A 22077-nucleotide genomic window follows, 5' to 3' on the forward strand; every position below is an offset into this window, starting at 1 on the left:
GTTAAAATATCCTTGATCTGATTAATGCTACCGTGTTTGGAGTGATTGACTCAACTCATGGAATTCTTTTGCCTAGTATTTCAGTTTTTCTAGTTTCACTTGGCTAAAACAGAATGGGAAGCGAAACTTCCACTTTAGAAACTGACAAGATAACAGTGGTACAGAATGGGACCCCAATTCTTAGTTTTTTCTACACGTCAGGAATGAGAGGTCAACTGGCGCCATGTAGAAATGTTGTCAGTATCGGTATCGGGCCTGTATCGTTTTGCCAACGATTCAGATGAATCGATACCGATAATCAAAGTGAATTCTTCAAAATCGGCCAAAAATAATTAAAAGATATTAGGCGTTCATTAAAACGTGACACGTGTTAAAGTCAGTAAAATAATATTAAAAGAAAATAATTTTAAGTATTTTTATATTTATTAAAAAATAGCGGATTCAGAAGACATAGGGCCAATACCCTCCCTTTCACGGCTTATCAATCAAAATTTTCTTCCACCACGACCACGCTCACTATTTATTTAAGCTTTTGTCTGTGCCTGTGGAATTAAAGTGTGGAAAAGGACTCTGTTATTTTGGTCTTTGGTCTTCGACGTCCTTCACAAGTCGATCCATCATATCATTTTGATGAAGATTAAGAGATGGACATACATACATAAGCAGCCATTACTCGCTTCCGTTCCGTTTAAAATCATTGCTTTTCTCTCTTAAAACTACGAGGGACACAGCCATGGCCGTTTCCTCCTCTGTCTTGCGTTTCTTTCCTCCTCTTATGTTTTGCCTGCGCTTCTTTTGTGTTCTCTCAGATACAAACGACCAAGGAGGGTGCCCTTCGCCCTTCAATTGTACGGGCTACATTCCTCCTTTCACCCCTTTCAGCGATCCTCCGGAATTTGGCATCAATATCATATCATGCAATGTAAGCCTCACACAGATTGCTTCCCTCAACAACAAGTCCCCAGCTATTCTTATGGACATCTCATACCCTGAGCGCAGAATTGTGTTAAGTTGCCCTGATTCTTACAGGGATGAGTTTTGTGATTCTCTCTCAAGACCTGGTAACCCCTCAGACCGATTCCTTCGGAGCAGTTTCAAATTCTTGAGCCCGATTATCACCATCTTCAAATGCGATGTCGAGGATACGAAAGGATTCTGTTGTGATGGTAACTCTTGTCTGTACCACATTCCAGTCCTTGATACGACCAGGGACTCATCTTCTGATAGTAGCCCACACAATTGTTCTGTACGTCAAATTCCAGTTGGGGGGACGGATCCTGCTGATGAACCGAATCAAGGATTTGTTCTTCAATGGAAATTTGATTGCTCTCACTGCGATTCCGATGACAACCCGGACTGTGACTGCAAAGATGGTTCAGTCTCTCTTTAGACTTGTTTTCTCTTCAACACGGTTTTCTATATTAGAGTGAACATATAGATTCACCCTTTCACCATGGATTTACACCAAATATTATATGAAAATCGAATTGACATTTGATTTATCACTTGATCCAAAAAAAGAACCCATACCTTTGCAAAAATTGAAAAAACAATGAAAAACAGTGGTGAAAAAAACCAGATGGCCGGAGAAGAGGGCGCTCCTTCTTCTTCTTCCTCTCTTTTTCTCTTTCCCTTTTCTTTCTTTTCTTTCTTTTCTTTCCCCTATTTTTTTTATATAAAGAAAGTGAGAGGGGGTGACACCCCCCCTTCTCCGGCCCTCTCTAAAAGGGTCAGAGAAGGAGAGTGCTCTTGTTTCCAAAATTTTTAAAGTTTCTCTTGTAGATTTTTTTTTTCAAACTTTATAAATTTCTAAAATCTTTTCTTAATCCTTCTTCAATCTTCTTAGGTAAGTATGAAGACTCCTTTTAGAAGTTCTAATCAGACTTAAATCAAATTTTCAGAATTAATATAATTTAATTAAATAATTATTTAATAATTAATTAAATAATTTCAAATTTTTAAAGTTGGTTTAATTACCTTAGGAGTCTTTCTAACTCCAGTTAGCTATAATTTAAAACTTTAAACTAAATTTACAACTATATTTTTATTGGATATAGATTTGGGTCTAGATTCGAATCCAAAATCCAAACTCATACCCAAAATAAAATTGGATCAAGATCTGGATTAAATCCAGATTAAAATGGGTCTTAAACAAGATCCAAATCCAAAATAATTTATATCATATACATTGGATCCAATCCGATTCATTTGGATAAATTGCTTAATTTTTTTTAAAAAATGTGATTTTTGGGCCAACCGAAACTCGAATTCAGAAAAGTAAAATATGATTGCGCTCAGAATTTTGAGACACATCCAACGTCATATTACACGAATATCGAAATCTGAATTTCGACTGAAAATAATTTAAATTTTACTTGAATTTTACTTGAATTTAAAGGTAAAAAATACAACTCTTTATTACCCTTCGATTGACCCGCCTCGACCTTGTCGATGAGACCTAGGTCGAGCCCAGACTCAAAAACATTGATCTAAAATTGAGGCTCAACCAATTTTTTTCTCAGACTTAACCAAAATTTTGATAAGATCATAAAATAACTAAGTACAAAAATATACAACATTATAAACTCCGATCCAAATGGGGGTAAGGCCGGGTGGAGCCCCATTTCTCCTCTATCTAGGGGTACTAGAGCAAGGCATAGATAGGACTGAGAGCCGGGTGGGGTGGGGAAAGCGTAAATCCATCCATTCTTTCATCCCAGCACAAGGATAGATTTTAACCATCATCCTTGCCTCCATCCCCGTTTCTTGCTCACCGAATGAGGCCTGGTGGGGGCCCTTTTGTCCCTCGGTCTGCTGCCATCCTTAAATGTGACAAGGAAACAAAGAAAAAAAAATGAAGAAAAGAAAACATAATTATTGAAGGTTCCATCGTTCTCGGATGCCATCGTAGGTTTCTTTGAGCCAACTCGAACTAAGATCCGCTCTTATGAACCATTCCTGGAGGGGTCTGACTGGACATTGTTTGATCCAAACCATGGATGAAGACAACTGGAAATCATCAAGACATACTTTGGGTCATCTATTCTACGCCAGCTGAAGTATGATCATTTTGTTCCAAGACCCCTTTCTCAAAGGCATGATCATTTTGAACCAAGCAGACCTATAATATGTTTGAGTCAACTTAACAAGGCTTGATTGAGTGGAGGATCATCGATCAATTTAGGAATGGCCAAGCCCAAGATGGACACAGTCAACTACAAAGTCTTAGGCAAATCCCTCTAATTGCTAAAGTCACAAAAGTGAGTTAGTCCCCAGTCCCAACCCGCCCATAGAGAAAGCCTACTACGCAACTACTTTAGTGGAGGGCAATATGGTTAGTTATACCCCCAAGAAATTTCGGAGTTCTGACGCCTTTGAAGTGTCCAACACGTCTCTTAAACTCTTTATCCCTCAATCCCACGCACGGACGGACACCAGCCCCCCAACCCAAACCCCCAGTTCACCACCCACCGTCAAAGCCTGTTATTATTCTCCTCCTACACTGCACGCCTTCCTCAGAGCAAAACAGTCTGCCCACCATGCCTCTTTCGCACCATCACCTCTTCCTCTTCCTCTTCCTCTTTCTGTTCATCTCTACTGCCCTCTCGGCCAACATCTCCGAGTACTGCCCGCAGAGGACATGCGGCAACATCACCATCCGTTGCCCTTTCTACCTCACATCAATCGACTCGGCAGCAAACCAATCCTTCTGCGGATACGAGGGCTTCGGCATCTACTGCAGCAGTGACGGGAAGACGCCCACCTTCACCCTCCCCAGCGACACTTACGTGGTGAAGAGCATCAACTACAACACCAGTCAGCTCTCCCTCGTCGACGGAGAGATCTACTCCCAGGATTGCCCTGCTCCCCGCCACAACGTCACCCTCAACTCCACCACCCCTCTGAAATTCGATCTCAGAAACACCAATTTCACCTTCCTCATTACTTGTACCTCCTTCATCTCCCCCCCCCCCCCGACAATGGCTTCCTAACACCATCACCCTCAACAAACGATGCTTTTCATTCAATTGGTTGTTTGAGTAATGCATCTTCGATGTCGTACGCCATTCCCGCAGGGTTCCTAATTGCCCCCGACTTGCTGCCTGTCTGCGAAAGGTCTGTGGTGGTTCCCTACTTGGGTGCCGCCGCCGGGAGCCCAACCAGCAGCTTCCCGTCGGTGGTGAAGGGAGGGTTCGTTCTGGACTGGAGCCAGGCAGCGCTCTGCGCAGGGTGCGAAGCGTCCGGTGGGCGCTGCGGCTCCAACACCAACAAGGCGAAACCGTTAGTTTGCTTCTGCAACGATGGGGAGCACGATGGCGATTGCAAAGACCGTAAGCCTTTCTGTTTCATCTCTTGCCCTTCCCGCAGTTTCTTTTGATGACCTGTTCTCGTTTGCTGGATTCTGGATTTTGCTCTTTTCTGGTTGTGTTTTGATTCTGGAGATGTTGTTGTTAGTTGAATTCCTTCCTGGGGGAATTCGGAGCTTATTTTCTTACCCGATTGTTTGAGGATGAGGCAAATGGGACGTTGGTGAATCGTGGCGAATTCTCGAATCGCGTTTTCGCGAAAAAATCAAATCCGGATTTTCTCGAAAAAATAAGGAAAATATTGCTGTGAGATATTAAAATATCGTCAAGGTCAACGACTTCGTTTGCTTCTGCAACGATGAGACCTGCCCTTAAGATTTTCCTGCCTTTCAAAGACGGGCTGAGCCATCACGCTTCGTTCAGGGGTGTCAACGGGTCGGATCTGGTTCGGACCCAAAGGTTCAGGTATCAGGTCCAGAACCAGGTCTACCATATGGAAAATTATATTCGATCCTATCAGAATTACATGAACCAGACCTGGATCGTACCCTACGAATTAATATATTTTTTAATCTTTTTTATATTGAAAAAATCACGCGTTTTAATTGAAACTCGGATCAGATCTGGACCTGGCATAAAATTTCACAAACCATACCCAGCTCATATACTAATCGGACCCTCTAGATCTAAACCTAATTCTACCCTTTCTTGGTTGATTTTATTTGGCCGTTGTCTTTAGCAGAGTCACTAGATTATGAGAACTGGAAGCATGAGAACTAATGTGTGAACATTGATTTTCATGGTTTTTTTGTTCTGTTTCTTGAACTTAGCCATACAGATGTGATCTACGTGCTTTTTTTTTATAAGAATCCCCTCTTGAATCATTCAATTTTGATTCATAAAGTAGATTTTTTTAAGCCTTTAAAATGAATGGTTCATAATCTTCATAAATATTCAAACATTAAAAAATTACATTTTTTCATGAAAATACACCATGCCAAACACATCCACATGGTTGGATTTGCAAAAAATAGTGTTGAAAATGCATTTCAGTTCGCATATTCTAGTGACTCGACTTTAACAATGGCCTTAATCTCTCCTAGCAATTACCTGCCTTACACCTGTTTCATAGCCCTAAATTTGATCCGGCCGTAAGAACAGTCTAGGTCTAGCAAAACGAGCATATGACTTCATGTTGAAAGAAATCAGACCGCCTATTAAGAGGGTGGATAACCAACACTTTTTTCTGAAGAAGTGCTTTGTTTTATCGTTGAGCTTGACACTGCAGCCCAAGTTTGGTTAATACTTGAAGGGGCGTTCGGTTTGCTCTTGACTCACAAGAGCGTGAGTGCTATCTCCTTCAAAAATCGTAAAGGTAACCTAATTCTTCTTCTATGGTGGGTGAAACAAATGCCTAATGCGTGATGCAGGCGACCGTGATGTTTCCCCTTCAAACAATTGGGCCCTTGCAATGCAGGACGAAAGTTGTTCTCCTGACCTCTATGTTAGAGCTGCAGAATGGGAGATTCTTCTGCCAATGAAAAAGAGCCCTTAGGGCACGTTGGATATGCGGGTACAACTTCACAAGAGAACAACGCAGTCCCCATAGAGGAATGTCCTTACACCACAATATTTGACAATATTTGTCAGTAGGGTCAGTACAAGAAAACACATCATTATCAACCATAAGAATGTGATGATAAATTATCGTCGTCAATAATAAATTAATTCCGACTAGCATCAAGTGTCACTGTATTTTAAAAGGATAACATCAAATGTGAGATCCTGCTATTGTTGCCCCCGGCCTGTTGCCCAGCCCTGCAGAAGTGAGTGGCACTGTGGTGATGACAAACTACGTTTCCCACAACGTGAAGGCATTTTCACTTGTTCATTACGGGGTTGCACCTGCTCACACAAATGTGGAACCTTCTCTTTTTGATTAGTTGAACTTCTGTTGGTCCTTTCTTGAACTATTTTGGTACTGGTTAGCATAGCAATGTGTAATCATCCTGGCAACCTTCCTGCGCTTGTGGGAGCATTCTCACCAAAGTAGCCTCCACTTGAACCTGCCATGGCTAGGCTGCATGAACTAACTCACCTTTTTGTCCTTTGACATGCTAAAATTCACTAATATCATGTTTAACATGAGGTAATACTTTTAAAATTTTACAGTTTTTCATTAAATAAGTTTGCAATTACATGTTTTCTTCCATTCGAATAATAGTTGATCGCAATTCATGCATGTTTCTCTTTGTTGTTAATGTTCTTATTTGTCTAGATAATTGTTGAGAAGTGTGTTATTAACTTTCAAGCTCTGGTAATTTCATGCAGTTTCAGGAAAGCGCAATATATGGAAGAAGGTCATAATAGGTAACCACTGATCTCTTATATGACTCAATTTACAACTACCAATCCGCAGATCAAATAAATCTCCAGTCCACAGGACTCTACTAACCAACTAAGATATTTATAATAAAAAAATCGGCTTGACATTTCCTCTTCTTCAATCTAGCGAATGTAGTGTGAACTGGTAACTGCTTCAAAAAAAAAAAAAGTGTAAACTGGTAACTGCGACATCGCTATCCACTTTTAAGAAGGGGGGCAGGCGTTCACTTATGAAGGGAAATCACCTTGGGAGGTAATTCAGTTTGGACTCCAACTCGGCCAAGGATTCTGATCTAAATTCAAATAACATACTAGAGCCCTATATCACATGGATACGGATATAGACACGGGTATGGCATAGATTTGAGACGTGAATACATGGTTTTTTATGAAAAACAGCACATATTTTTTCTAATTTTTAAATTAAACGAATATACTTTATATGCATATAATGTGTAAAAATAAGTATTAAAACTGTGTCATTTCGTGTCATTTACCCAATTTAAAAATTATGTATTCCATCCTAGAGGTGGCCTATCCGAGCCCATTTACCCAATTCAACCAAGTTGGCCTATGGCAAGCCAAACCAGGTTGTTTTTCACATAGGTGCAAGTACAACATTGACTTAGCCTAAACATGTTGAACAAATCTGTAATTGAATGCTAGTACCAAAATCGTTGAGCATCAATATTGAAGTTCATACTGTTGTTGACTTGCCGGACCCTATGTGTGTCTATATATTCACCAGGCCAAAGTTTCAAGTATCTAGATCTGCCCATCAAGAGTATAACCATCCTCTTTTTGTTTCCACAGGTTCTGTTGCGGCTGTTTGCAGTTTTTTTGTTGGAGCATGTTTGTTCTGTTTCATTGCTCGATCCATTTGCATTTCAAGAAAATCAAATGTAGTTAATGGTTACTTCAGATCCCACAAAACTGCAAAACTAGAGAAGTTCTTAAGTGATTACGAATATCTCACAGCCACTAGATACACATACAAAGAAACAAGGAGAATGACAAAGAATTTCGAGCATAAACTTGGGCAAGGCGCCTATGGAAGTGTATTCAAAGGAAAGCTGCCTAATGGCGCCCCTGTGGCTGTAAAGCTCATGGAAAAATCACACAATGATGGTGAAGAATTTATGAATGAAGTGGCTACCATTGGTAGGATTCACCATGTTAACGTAGTTCGCCTTCTTGGATTTTGTGTTGAGGGGTCCCAAAGAGCACTTATATATGAATTTATGGCAAATGGTTCACTTGAGAAGTTCATTTACACAGATGAAGCCACTGTAGATGATCGCTTGTTTGGGGAAAAGCTATATAATACAGCACTAGGCATTGCCGGAGGAATTGAATATCTACACCAAGGTTGTGATCAAGGAATCATTCACTTTGACATTAAGCCACATAACATTCTTCTAGACCATGACTTTACACCCAAAATTTCTGATTTTGGTCTTGCAAAGTTACATTCCAAGGAGCGAAGTACTGTAACAATCACACAAGGCAAAGGCACGATTGGTTATATTGCTCCAGAAGTATTCTTTGGAAACTCTAGACATGTCTCACATAAATCCGATGTTTATAGCTTTGGGATGCTATTAATCACATTGGTTGGAATGAAAGAAAAAAATGGTAACAATGACAGCAATTCTAGTGAAGCCTATTTTCCTCAATGGATTTATGATCACCTTGATCAAGATAGAAAATTTGAAGGAATTAGAGAAGGTGAAGAAGAAATCATTAGAAGGATAACCACTATAGCTTTATGGTGCATACAGTGGAACCCAATTGATAGGCCCTGTATGAAAGAGGTTGTTAGAATGTTTGAGAGTAGCACATCAAAATTGACAATGCCTCCCAATCATTTTTTCCCTGCAGTTGAGCTTGAATACCATCTGCATGGTTTTGACTCTTCAACTGTATCAGAATGATGGATTGGTTTAGGATATATAATGAAAACTCTGGCAAAGAGGATGCTGGATTGCAATCAGTTTGACTTTGACAACTATTGTTATTTCGACCTCAATCTACAGTTTCAGGTCTCATAAGAAGAAGATATTCAAGTCAATGACATCCGCTTTTGTAGAACTTGTTCTTCTATCCCACCCCCACTTTTATAGGGGCTGTACTTCTAAAATTCTTGTAATCTTATAATGTGGAATCAACATTATAGAATTCAAGTTATTTAAAGAAACATTTATGTTGGTTTTAGAGGGGTATAAGAACATTTGAGAAGGGTAGTGACCCATTTGATCACTGAAATCTTAAGGATATTTTTAAACCACCATGGATTCATTTCTCCTTCAACAACACCCAAACTACTATTTTTGGTATGCATGGAAAGACAAAAATGTGGGTTTCCCTTTTCAGATTAAAAATGGATCATATATGAGAAGATATGTATGTAAAACTCTTCAACTCATTGCAAGTTTATGAAAAATTATTGTTTAAGGGTTTCGAAAACCAAATCATATCAAATGTGGTAACTGCAGTTCTTGTATTTCTAGATGTAGGCTCAATCAAACTCCTTTATAACAATTCAGTTAGGCCACAATAAGACCTCAATCCCTTGCTTCAAAAATAAGCTAAAACTATGAACTAGCATCAAGATGTCACACCATAATTAAACCTCTCTCCTTATTGTTCTATCAAGCATGATTATAATAACAAGTACCTTTGAGATTCTACACTTGTAACCTATATTGCCATATGCTATGTTCGCTAAATTTAATGTATTGTACAACTTGGTTTAAATCAGCTAATAATTAAGAAAGTTTTAATTTTTTAATGAATTATTTGAATAGCAATTCTCCAACTCATCTTTTTCTAGTTTGAAGGGGGGCACTAAAATGGCTTTAGTCTTTTCTATCATTCTCCAGAAGGCATTAAGACTTTCTTTACAGTTTCATGTCAACGAAAAACACAAAGGAGTGCTTCGTTGCAAACTTTGGACAAGGGGAAAAACTATTTTGGATATTGTGAACAAGCTGCTAGAGATGATCAAGTGTAAACCAGAGGTTGCACCTTTTAGTATAAATATTGACTTGATGGAAACTTTTTATACCCGTTTCTGCTGATAGTCATATAAGGATACAATTTCCCATCCGTAGGTAACACGAATAGTCACTTGAAGAACTATTACCAACAGTTAATTTGTTCCTAGATCAAGAAAGCACATACTCCTTGTGATCAGCCTGATACACGAACATTTATTTTGGCAACCAAATCATTGAATGACCAAGTACGCAGCTTTTATTAGACAACCATCCGAAACATCAAGCAAGCACTCTTAGCTAGTTAAACATATTTCATATGATCAGTGTCACGGGCTAAATTCGAAGTGTCATGGGCAAAATTTCAAGATGCAATTTTTTGCAAGCCTTAGAACACCGGTGCGGCACTAGGCTTTTTGGCCTAGTCAGCCTCCCAACACGTACATCTTGACACGTAACCGATAAACAACGAAACTTTCACTTAACGAACTTTCATTCAAGGAATCCATATGATCATGGTGGTCGCATATCCGATAGCCGCTTACGTGCATAGCCATCTCATATAGGCTAGTACCTCCAACCGAAGGGTCCAAACACCCCTTGCCACTCTCACGGGCAAGCGCATGCTGTCACTGAGGCTGAAATATGCCTCCGTGGCACTACTGACTTAACCAATATCCAATGCAGGTTATAGGGAGCATGATGCATCAATTAGGCATTACCGACGCGTGCCAAGCTCTCGAGTTTCATTATGAGTAACAGTTCCTTTGTTGTAGATATCTAAAGCAAACTGCATATGGGGTACTTAGTCTCACATGCCATAGGGCGTATCGGGACCCCGTGAGCACACTCCCATTGGAACCTTGCCCACCAAAGTGTAAGGTCTTTCGACCCCTCAACCCGAGGACTAGTTGAGGATTCGTGCCTTAGCGAAGAGCACCATCCAAATTTATTCGTCAGCCTTGTGCATGCACTCACACCACCTCATGCCACCTTACATGGTTGGGACAACACCGTCGTACCAAGGGCCGTCACCCTTGCCAATAGCCAATGCCCACATCCCATGGGAGATTTGCACTATACACGGATTTTCCCACGCTCTCCCGGTGCTGCCTGTGCGATATAAGGGAGGCCCGTGCCAAATCAGTGCCAAGACAGGCCAACTAGGTCAGTGGGAGGGTCCCCCATATTAGTGTTTTGGTTGCTGACCCCTTGCTAGTAGGAGGAACCAAAAAACCCTTTGGAAATCATAAATTTTTTAAATTTCTTATTTTTTAAATATGACTTCACCAAAGTATTCTCCATTGTCCATTTATACGATGTAATTTCAATCTTGGCCCAAACAATGCCAAATGCACATACGAATTTTGCCTTCAAGTTTCGTGCACCTAGACGCATGCTTCTTACGCACGCTGATGCACCTGCTGTTGGCTGTGCTGCTTGTTGCAATACTACATGCGCACGCACGCTGCAGCACACTACCGCTTGTAAATCAAACTGTGAGAGCTGTTGCAGAGTTGTCATTCAGGTGCTTGGCACCGGTGAAGGAGGTGAGGCCAACAATGGATGATGTTGTAGAATCACTTAGGCAGATTCATTCATTGAGTTTGATTTGGACTCAATGGATCCATCTTTCAAGCATGTGCCTGCAGATTGGGATTCAAATTTGTACCAAGATTCACATCGAGATTTATATCCAAGCACATATTCCTGCTTAGGTAAATACTCACTCCCAAACTGGACCAATTGTTGGGTCATGCATGATTTCAATCCAGCATGGATCTGAACCTGCATTATCCAGGACCAACCTAAAATTTGACCATAGTTCAGGTATCAATCGATTTAGATTCCTTCCCAAAATAGGATAAAAATGAGCTCGGAATATGGATCCACATTTGGGTCACAAATTCAAAAGAAAAATGTGAGAAAAATACTTTCAGATTCAGAACCAAATTTCATAATGAGGAGATCCGAAAACAGAAACTGAAAGAAGATGTTCTTGAATATAAATCTAGTTTCAAACCTGAATTATGGCTCAAAAGGCTCTATATGTTTTTTGGATCCAGAATCTATACCTAAGGGTGGGCATCACACCGGGTACCTAACACCATACGGGCTAGATTTGGGCTGATTTTTGCAGCCCATGCCCAATAAGGGTCGGTCTGACGCAGCCTGACTAGTAAATGTGCTGGTCCTAGGTAATTGGAAATTAGTATTTGAGTGGTAATGTTGAATTACTTTAGGCTCTCTCTGTATGTGGTGTCTGATATTACTAGATTAGCACATTTGTGTCCAATATCCGGTCTAGTTCTGGTCTAGTTTGTGCTGGATATTGATCCAAACCAATTCCTGATGGAGGTCTAAATTTTGTTTGTTATTTTGATTTGGACTCAATGGATCCATCTTTCAAGCATGTGCCTGCAGATTGGGATTCAAATTTGTACCAAGATTCACATGGAGATTTATATCCAAGCACATATTCCTGCTTAGGTAAATGCTCGCTCCCAAACTGGACCAATTGTTGGGTCATGCATGATTTCAATCCAGCATGGATCTGAACCTGCATTATCAAGGACCAATCTAAAATTTGACCACAGTTCAGGTATCAATAGATTTAGATTCCTTCCCAAAATAAGATAAAAATGAGCTGGGAATATAGATCCATATTTGGGTTACAATTTCAAAAGAAAAATAGTTTCAGATTCAGAATCAGAATCAAATTTAGTAATGAGGAGATCCGAAATCGAAACAAGATGTTCTTGAATATAAACCTAAGTTTCAAACCTGAATTATGTCTCAAAAGGCTCTATATGTTTTTTGGATCCAGCATCTATACCTAAGGGTGGGCATCAGATCGGGTACCTAACACCATACGGGCTAGATTTGGGCTGCTTTTTGCAGCCTGTGCCCAAAAAGGGTCGGTCTGACGCAGGCTGACTAGTAAATGTGCTGGTCCTAGGTAATTGGAAATTAGTATTTGAGTGGAGCCGAAATTGGCCTGGCCTGTTTATTAGTTGAACTTAAAGGACATGACCCACAATAAGGCCTGTGTCTGTCCCAAACCTGACAAGAGTTGGGCCGGGCTTTCGATGGTTTGAGGTTGGTCTTGTCAACCTGCAACAAGCTCCAAGTTGTGTTTGCCAGCCTTATGTCGACACCTAGGGGTGTCAATGGATCCAAAACTCAGATCAGATTTTCGGGTATGGTATCAGGTCAGGACCTGGGTCTAATCAGGTCTACTATAACAGAAATATACACAGACCCGATAAGAACTACATGAACCAGACCCAGACCATACCCGATAAAATAAAATAAAAAAATTATCATTTTTACATTGAAAATTTGTGGGTCTTAATCCGAAGTCAGATTGGGCCCAGGTCTGGTATAAAATTTTACAAACTATACCCAGATCCATGTATTAATCAGACCTGGTCTTCTTATTTGTCACCATACCTGGACCTTATAGGGTTTGATCCGGGTCGGGCCTGGGTAAACCCGACACCCCTATCAACACCTATCTAAACCCACTTCGAGTGTGAATTCGAAAAAGATTCAAAGACTAAAATTGGTGTAGAATTGAATTTATTGAGACATGATATGTAAGTTAAAATATCCTTGATCTGATTAATGCTACCGTGTTTGGCGTGATTGACTCAACTCATGGAATTCTTTTGCCTAGTATTTCAGTTTTTCTAGTTTCACTTGGCTAAAACAGAATGGGAAGCGAAACTTCCACTTTAGAAACTGACAAGATAACAGTGGTACAGAATGGGACCCAATTCTTAGTTTTTTCTACACGTCAGGAATGAGAGGTCAACTGGCCAAGTCTTGTGCCATGTAGAAATGTTGTCAGTATCGGTATCGACCCTGTATCGTTTTGCCAACGTATTCAGATGAATCGATACCGATACTCAAAGTGAATTCTTCAAAATCGGCCAAAAATAATTAAAAGATATTATGCGTTAATTAAAACGTGACACGTGTTAAAGTCATTAAAATAATATTAAAGAAAATAATTTTAAGTATTTTTATATTTATTAAAAAATAGCGGATTCAGAAGACATAGGGCCAATACCCTCCCTTTCACGGCTTATCTATCAAAATTTTCTTCCACCACGACCACGCTCACTATTTATTTAAGCTTTTGTCTGTGCCCGTGGAATTAAAGTGTGGAAAAGGACTCTCTTATTTTTGGTCTTTGGTCTTCGACGTCCTTCACAAGTCGATCCATCATATCATTTTGATAAGAGATGGACATACATACATAAGCAGCCATTACTCGCTTCCGTTCCGTTTAAAATCATTGGTTTTCTCTCTTAAAACTACGAGGGACACAGCCATGGCCGTTTCCTCCTCTGTCTTGCGTTTCTTTCCTCCTCTTCTTATGTTTTGCCTGCGCTTCTTTTGTGTTCTCTCAGATACAAACGACCAAGGAGAGTGCCCTTCGCCCTTCAATTGTACGGACTCCATTCCTCCTTTCACCCCTTTCAGCGATCCTCCGGAATTTGGCATCAATATCATATCATGCAATGGAAGTCTCACACAGATTGCTTCCCTCAACCACAAGTCCGCAGCTATTCTTATGAACATCTCATACCCTGAGCGCAGAATTGTGTTAAGTTGCCCTGATTCTTACAGGGATGAGTTTTGTGATTCTCTCTCAAGCTCTGGTAACCCCTCAGACCGATTCCTTCGGAGCAGTTTCAAATTCTTGAGCCCGATTATCACCATCTTCAAATGCGATGTCGAGGATAAGAAAGGATTCTGTTGTAATGGTAACTCTTGTCTGTATCACATTCCCGTCCTTGATACGACCAGGGACTCATCTTCTCATAGTAGCCCACACAATTGTTCTGTACGTCAAATTCCAGTTGGTGAGACGGATCCTGCTGATGAACCGAATCAAGGTTTTGTTCTTCAATGGCAATTTGATTGCTCTCAGTCTCAAGAAAGCGAGGATCCCTGCGATCCCGATAAGAACCCGGACTGTGACTGCGAAGATGGTTCAGTCCCCCCAATCCCGTGTAAGGGTAAGAGACTCAACTGCTAAACTGGCCTCTCTCTTTAGACTTGTTTTCTCTTCAACACGGTTTTCTATATTAGAGGAAGAAGGGATCTCCATATGAGGTGGTCCAACTATATAAGGTGTGCCCAGGTGTGGTTACTTATCCAGAAAACTGGGACATGTTTGGAAATCCTGTTATGCTACATAATGAAAAAACCCAACTTATCCTAGTTTTCTGGATGTGCCGATGCATGCCCAAAAGTATTGTTCTCTTCTCCCTTTCTCATTGTGGCGTCCAAAGCTATTCATAGTTTTCCAATACAGAATCCCTGTAGCATTCCACCACCACATTCACTTCCCAAATTGGAGCAGTTCTTTTGAATTTTTCACCGAATGAATTTAGACAGGATTGCAACCAATAGCATGTTCAGCTCCTACAAACCGAACACCCTGTCCATGAAATAAAAGATTGTGTTCTATGAATTGCTTATACTGCGGACTCCCATAGTGCAGACAATAAGGAACATGAACTCTTACTCCTAGTTTAAGATTTTCATGTTCTCATTTCTGGGTCATGGATGTCAAAAAAGGAAAAAAAAAAGGAAGAATCTTCACTATAAGATTAAGATGTCAGAGAGGTTTTTCTTCATCATTTATAATTCTTTTTTTATAAGATATTGCAACATGCCATATTTTCTAGTCTATCACTTTGAAGGTGTCTGATTTTCTCTACCGACATGTCCATTTTCTACTTGCAGGAAGACGGAGGAAGCACAAAATCTCTGTGGCCATTATAATAGGTAATAAAATATTTTCTTGATTGGTGCATCTAGGTGAAGAATGCTGTAGACTAGAGGATATCATTATTAGGTTCTCTCGGCTCAATCCTTGAATATGGATCCCACAACCGGGACTGAAGGTTGCCCCACAAATTTCCTGACCAGCTCTTTATTTGATCGAGGTGTCGAAATCTGGCATGGCTAGTCCATCACAACTCTCTTCTGCTTAAAATTGCCTACATCTGCCGGGCCTGTGGCCATGTGGGGATGGTTTGGACCATCCTGTTCCATACCAAGTGGATTGACCAGTAGGAGACCCAGGTTGGGTTAAACAATTCTCATAGCTTTATCTAGATTGCCATGTCTAATTCAGCAAATCTTGACTTGTTTGACAGCTTAGGCCGTCCAAGCTTCTGGTGGATTCACCCTTCTGTGGATGCTACAATGTAATTTTTGGGATTGCTAAATCCCATCAATTTCCATATCTAATAGCTTCCTGCATAATAGCAAAGAAGCTGTGATATCTGTTGAAGTTGTTAAGAGAAAGGGGAGACTAACAAAGAATTACATAGACAGAATGTAGACTTGAAAATTTAGCAGTGCATGGATGAAGAGTATGCGCAGAACCATTTCACATGCGGTGATGCTTGTTGATGATAAAGATGTTGGCATCAAAGCAGATTAGGTGATGAATGGAAAATGGCGTAAATTATTTGATGCCAACATCTGAGCATCTTCCCAGGGGAGTCTCTTCAGTACATCTATGATCTAACCATGACCATACTAACTCTTCATTGCAAATCAATTCTGATCTTGTCAGCCATGTTACCTGCAGGATGAATTAACTAACCATTAGGTAGACAATGAATGACCACTGCCACTGTTTCTACTGAATGCATCTATACTCTAATCTGCTGCCAAGTATTGCACTAAACCAGACTACTAAGACTTGAAATTTAATTGTGACCAAGCCAAACTCTGAATTAGAGTTTTCCTATCAAGTGTGCTAACTTTTCTCTAATTCTGTAGGTGTGGCTTTGGCTTCTGTTTCAGCCATAATCTTGCTTCTCTTCTTCCTCTACTTCAGGAAAGGTCATTCCAGAACACAGTCATCTCCAATTGTTCCATCCATTACTGGCTCCGCTACTTCTTCTAGAACCTCAAACCAAGCCAATTTAGAAAGCAGGAGCTTCTATCAACGATGTCGGGGAGGTGTCATAATTTTCAGTAATGAGGAGCTGGAGAAAGCAACTCAATTTTTCAGTCCCTCTAATGAGCTTGGTGATGGTGGATTCGGCATTGTTTACTATGGCATACTCAGTGATGGTCGGAAAGTTGCTGTCAAACGCCTATATAAGCACAATTTCAATTGTGTTGAGCAATACATGAACGAAATTGAGATCCTCTCCAGCATCCGCCACCCAAACCTTGTGTGCCTCTATGGTTTCACGTCCCGTCGTAGCCGAGAGCTCCTCTTGGTATATGAATACATAAACAATGGGACTGTTGGTGACCATCTTCATGGTTCACGTGCTGCTGCGGTCTGCCTCACATGGAAATTGCGGTTGAGTATTGCCATCAAAACTGCTGAAGCTTTGGCCTACTTACACCAGCTTGAGCCGCCAATCATTCACAGGGATGTCAAGACCAATAACATACTTCTTGATAACAATTTTCAGGTTAAGGTTGCTGATTTTGGCTTGTCACGCCTCTTCCCATTTGATGCATCACATGTCTCAACCGTGCCACAAGGCACACCGGGCTACATTGATCCTCAGTATCACCAATGCTACCAACTGACCGATAAGAGTGATGTGTATAGCTTTGGTGTAGTGCTTATAGAGCTCATCTCCTCTTTGCCAGCAATCGATCTTGAGCGGCATAGGGATGAGGTTAACCTTGCTAACATGGCAATTAACATGAACCATAAGAACGCATTGCATGAGTTGATTGACACCTCAATTGGGTTCCAGACTGATTACTTAGTCCAGAAGACCGTGAGAGCTGTAGCAGAGTTGGCATTCAGGTGCCTAGCATCCGAGGGGGAGGTGAGGCCAACAATGGATCAAGTTGCAGAAGAGTTAAGACAGATAGAGGCTCAATTGCACAAAGCAGAGAAGAACAAACCATCTTTTGAGGATCTGCTCAAGAACAGTGGATTATTAAAGGCTCCCGTGCTGTCCTCTCCCATGTCTGTGACTGATAGATGGGTGAGCCAGTCTACAACACCTAGTGACACTGTATAAGTTTCAGAAACATTGTATTTCATAGAGTATCTTGATGAAACATTCTGGAGGTATAGGCATCTTGTTATATACATAATATTGCGAATGTGTGGGTCTTGTTGGGCATGCTGCCGTACATAATTGTGTGAATGTGTTGGTCTTGCCGGGTTCTAGTGGCATCTCTCTCTCTCTCTCTCTCTCTCTCTCTCTCTCTCTCTCTCTCTCTCTCTCTCTTTATATATATACAGTGAGTGGTAGCTGATCAACCCATACTTGCTCAATAAAAAACTCAATCTTGCTGAGTGTCCATTGTCCTGGTGGTGAACACTGAACATTTTTTTTGTGAAAAAAATGCTGAAAACCGCTAAAAAACTGCAAAGAAGGCCTTCACCGGTGCTTTTGGAGCTCCGTTAAAAACAATCTAATAAGTATCAGGCTATCAGCTACGTCCATCGGGGCGCTTTAGAAGCATATATATATATATATATATATATATATATATATATATATATATATATATATATATATATATATAAAGAGAGAGAGAAATGACTCCGTGTTAAATGGGTTTTTCTGCTCTTTCGGTATTTCTTTTGCAGTTTCCACCTCATAAATGTGTTAGGCATGGTCAATTTAAGAAGGATCCACACTTGGATGATGTGTTTTGGATGAAAAAAAAATGAAAGTTGGAGCCTCAAATTTATAAAGATTTTGGACCGTTGATTTTTAGAACCGTATAAAAATTCATCCATGAGTCGGAATGAAACACTTCAAGAGCTGTCCCGCTAAAATCTAATACATAGATCACATCTGTACGGTCGGAATTTTAAAATAAAATGAAAAAAATACTAAGAAACTCATTCGGCACATTTCATTTAGCACCAACCCATTACTCTCTCTCTCTCTCTTTATATATATATATATATATATATATATATATATATATATATATATAGGGGAGAGAGAGAGAGAGTTTGTTCTCGGTATATGTTTACCCAAACTCAAATTCGGTGAATATGATAGGCTAATTGATTCACTATTTCTACATTTTTTTTAGAATTTTCCAAGATTTAAGATATATTGAAAATTATAATTTTTTAAAATACAAGATATCCCTTGTCTAGATCTAGAGATGTCAATCAATCAGATTTTATCTGATACCACAACGAATTCGATTCTTGTTAGTTGCATTGGGTAAGCCAAAACCATATCCGATTATAATTGGATGCAGACATGGTTCTGATTTTTTGCAATCCAATCTGTCAAGTATCAGAATTTGATGGATGTCTGAATCCATTTGCATACAAAAAAGTTGATCTAATGTGAGCTTTTCACCATCCAAATGTGAATCCAAATTCGACTTAATTTAGCGAGCATGTCAAATATGGCATTGGCTACTATTTGAATCCCAACTGTTTACATCCTTATCAAGAACATCCCCAGAACGATACATCTGCTATCTACATATTGTCAAACATGAGAAAGCCTTGTATGAATTTGGGTTCGGTTTGGTACATGCATATGACGACTAGCCAAATCTAGTTCAATATTTATAGATTGGAAACAGGCTCAACTCCAGCTAACCCATTTTGGCTTCTCTAATAATTTAAAAATGATAAATAAGTGGTGATAAATCTACGCAAACCCTTTATTAAGACCTGAATTAGATCTTGAAACGCTTGTCTAGAGGTGTGAGGATGGATGTTTATAGGAGGAAGGCCAAGGAAAGAAGAGGTGGGTGGATGCTCACATGCCCACCGAGGTGGTATCCCATGTGGTGAGCAGGGTCATGGGCCAAGCTGAAGGCCCACGTTTGAATCCCTCTGCCGCATGGAGCTTAGGAGATATCTGATAGGTGTAAAACCCACTCCGACGAACTTGTCGGAGGGGATAAGGGTGAAAAAAAATAAAAAATTAAAAGGGGAAAGACGGTTCCCCATTTGAGAGAACCGCCTCCCGCATAAAAGATTGGGGGATGAGGATAAACCTCAGCGCCCACGATCGTCGGGAGGAAGGTGAGAGTTATACTCCCCCACCGTGAAATAGCCCTCACGATACGCCTCTTTCCCCCACAGTTGAGCAAAAGGTAGAGATCGACAAAGAGCGAGGGAGAGAGACTAGAAAAAAAATTAGAGACTTACCGGATTCTGGCCAACGACGAGGTAAGGGCCTTCGTCTTCTTCTTCTTTTTCTCCTTTCTTTTTTCGATCAAGATGAGGGCCGACAACCACTGTCTGCGAGTTATAGTGAAGAGAGAGAGAGAGAGAGGGTCGGCCGACCGGCGCCGATGGTCGGCACCTCTGCCATAAGGAGGAAGGAAGGAGAGGGACGACCCCCTCTACATCTAAGAAAATAGAAGGGGTTCTACCCCTTCCGCTTTGGGGTTTTAGGTTTTATAAAAGGGGGACAGACTCAGTTGGTCTGGGCACCAGAACAAACTAGATAATAAAAAAAAAAGAAAAAAAAAATTTGTCGGTCAAACCGGTTCTGGCCGAACCGGTTTCGATTTGGACCAAATCGGGTCAGACCGAACCAGTTCGGACTGACTTAGACAGACTAAGTCAGGTTTGACTGGGTCTCGGTTCTCAGTTCAGATATGGTTTGATCTGGATTAGACATATTCTAGATCCAGTTAACCTGGACCGATCCAAATAGAACTGGATTCATAGAGATCTGGATCTGGAATGACAATTTGGGATCCATAACAAAACTGGATCTGATTTGGATCAGTAATAGATCCATATCAGAACTGAATCTCGATCCAACTGAATGGATCAGTTCTGGATCTAGACTGAAAATGGGTCTGGTTCTAGTATGACAATTTTAGATCCAGATGAGTAATGAGTCTGAATCTATTCAGACAGTTTTGGATCCAGATCAAAAATGGATCTGGATCGTGTTTATGATTTATTTTTGAATTTTGAAAATAATGATCAAAATAACCAAAATACCCTTGTATGTACCCAAGGTTCGTTTTAGTAAAATGAGCATAATTTTGCACTCCGAACTCAAAATCGAGTGAGGTTTGGTGCGTTGGACTCATATCGTAGAGAAAAATCTATTTATCCTCTGGTTTTGATCAAATCAAGGGCACAAAAATTGAAGTTTGATGAGTCAATTCATAAAGATATTTTGATAATTTTGTTAAAATATAAGAGGTGATGTGTATTAATATGAATATGCTTGTGTAATGACTAGATCATACTGTTAGAGCATCTTGAGACTCGATTGCGATTAGAGCATAGTATTTGTATTCGAAGTAAGGGATATTATAAGTAAAATTTAGAAGTGAATAAACCTTTTTACATTTCATATTATTGTAATATTGTGAGCATGATAGCTTTTGATTGTGATCTTGATGTGCATAAAATGACCATGTATGATATTATGAGATGATTGCATACACATGTTAGTTGTGTCATGCATATTAGAAAGAGATTATTTTGGGATAGCATATATGTGTAATAAGTTGCTAATAACATGCATCATGATGAGATTGTGATTAGATTTAAGTTCATTTATTCTATTGATGTTGTGAATGGATATATTGAAATTAACATGCATAACCCCTTAAATCTCGAAAGTGGTGACCTGTGATAAGGGCTACCAGGTTTACTGCCAGAGTGCAATCACCATGGAGAGTAGGTCACCAGTGATTTAACATTGTGGAGAATCTACATCATTACGTACTTATTATAAGATAAGTGTAAGTCCTAATGTCATCCTGAGATTAAAGAATGAGATCTGTTGTGATCATTTCATGATATCACTTATGAAATACGAGTTTGAGAATGTAGTTCAATGTGTTGAATTTAACTTATAACTTAAGGTTACACTCACACAGTGTTTGAGGACTCTAGATGACCATGGATGGTTGAGAACCATCATAGTTAGGATGTAGCATGAACCATACCGAGATTGAGATTGAGCTTAACCTCCCAGATAGCTACCGGTGGGGTTCTCTTTTTATTTCACTGTAGTGCCTGGTGGTCCAGGGACCACTAGGAGTGTATGGTTCATTGTTTGACCAACATGTAGAATTGAGGTGTTCTACGCAAGTTGCTATGCTCATAGACGGCTATGACCGGTATAGCCAACTTAAGATTAGTTTGGTGTGATAGAGTTTTTAAGAGAATAATGTGGGGATAATTAAAATACACAAACTTGTGTGGTGTATCGAAAACTAAAATCAGACTAGGGGCTTAGAGCCGAGTACAATTGTAAGTTTAAGTGTTTATTTGTTTATAATTATTTTTTACTGGGTTGTAGACTAACCCCTCTTGTATAATTACAATTGTAGGTTTCAGGCACACTAACACAGGCAAGACATGATCGACTTCTTCTTCGGTAGAGTACTTGATAGTTTTATCTTTCTTGTCA

The 22077-nt window shown here is 40.0% G+C and overlaps 2 protein-coding genes across 3 annotated transcripts; both read left to right on the forward strand.

Moving 5' to 3' along the window:
* Nucleotides 1-3453: 3453 nt before the first annotated feature.
* On the forward strand, nt 3454-8811 carry LOC149831438 (rust resistance kinase Lr10-like). Of its 2 annotated transcripts, XM_090013899.1 has the most exons (4): nt 3454-4331; nt 6639-6677; nt 7506-7853; nt 7971-8811. In XM_090013899.1, the coding sequence occupies exons 1-4, from the start codon at nt 4055-4057 to the stop codon at nt 8624-8626; spliced, it is 1320 nt and encodes a 439-aa protein (XP_089870025.1). In that variant the 5' UTR covers nt 3454-4054; the 3' UTR covers nt 8627-8811. The 2 variants fall into 2 exon arrangements, with proteins under 2 accessions (XP_089870025.1, XP_089870024.1); XM_090013898.1 differs by having other exon boundaries at nt 7506-8811.
* A 5198-nt stretch (nt 8812-14009) lies between these two features.
* LOC149831439 (LEAF RUST 10 DISEASE-RESISTANCE LOCUS RECEPTOR-LIKE PROTEIN KINASE-like 1.4) lies at nt 14010-17786 on the forward strand. Its single transcript, XM_090013895.1, has 3 exons — nt 14010-14718; nt 15452-15493; nt 16502-17786. The coding sequence occupies exons 1-3, from the start codon at nt 14028-14030 to the stop codon at nt 17716-17718; spliced, it is 1950 nt and encodes a 649-aa protein (XP_089870021.1). The 5' UTR covers nt 14010-14027; the 3' UTR covers nt 17719-17786.
* Nucleotides 17787-22077: the final 4291 nt, after the last annotated feature.

The sequence above is a fragment of the Nuphar pumila genome, chromosome 7 (genome assembly GCF_984573655.1).
Source record: "Nuphar pumila chromosome 7, dmNupPumi1.hap1.1, whole genome shotgun sequence".
NCBI lineage: Eukaryota > Viridiplantae > Streptophyta > Magnoliopsida > Nymphaeales > Nymphaeaceae > Nuphar > Nuphar pumila.

Bases quoted from the DNA above. Each gene is read 5' to 3' on its own strand.
- LOC149831438 (XM_090013898.1), top strand. From the start codon at position 4,055: ATGTCGTACGCCATTCCCGCAGGGTTCCTAATTGCCCCCGACTTGCTG. The intron at 4,332-6,638 runs GTAAGCCTTTCT...AATTTCATGCAG, and splicing joins CGATGGCGATTGCAAAGACC to TTTCAGGAAAGCGCAATATA. The intron at 6,678-7,505 runs GTAACCACTGAT...TTGTTTCCACAG, and splicing joins ATGGAAGAAGGTCATAATAG to GTTCTGTTGCGGCTGTTTGC.
- LOC149831439 (XM_090013895.1), top strand. From the start codon at position 14,028: ATGGCCGTTTCCTCCTCTGTCTTGCGTTTCTTTCCTCCTCTTCTTATG. The intron at 14,719-15,451 runs GTAAGAGACTCA...TTCTACTTGCAG, and splicing joins CCCCCCAATCCCGTGTAAGG to GAAGACGGAGGAAGCACAAA. The intron at 15,494-16,501 runs GTAATAAAATAT...CTAATTCTGTAG, and splicing joins CTCTGTGGCCATTATAATAG to GTGTGGCTTTGGCTTCTGTT.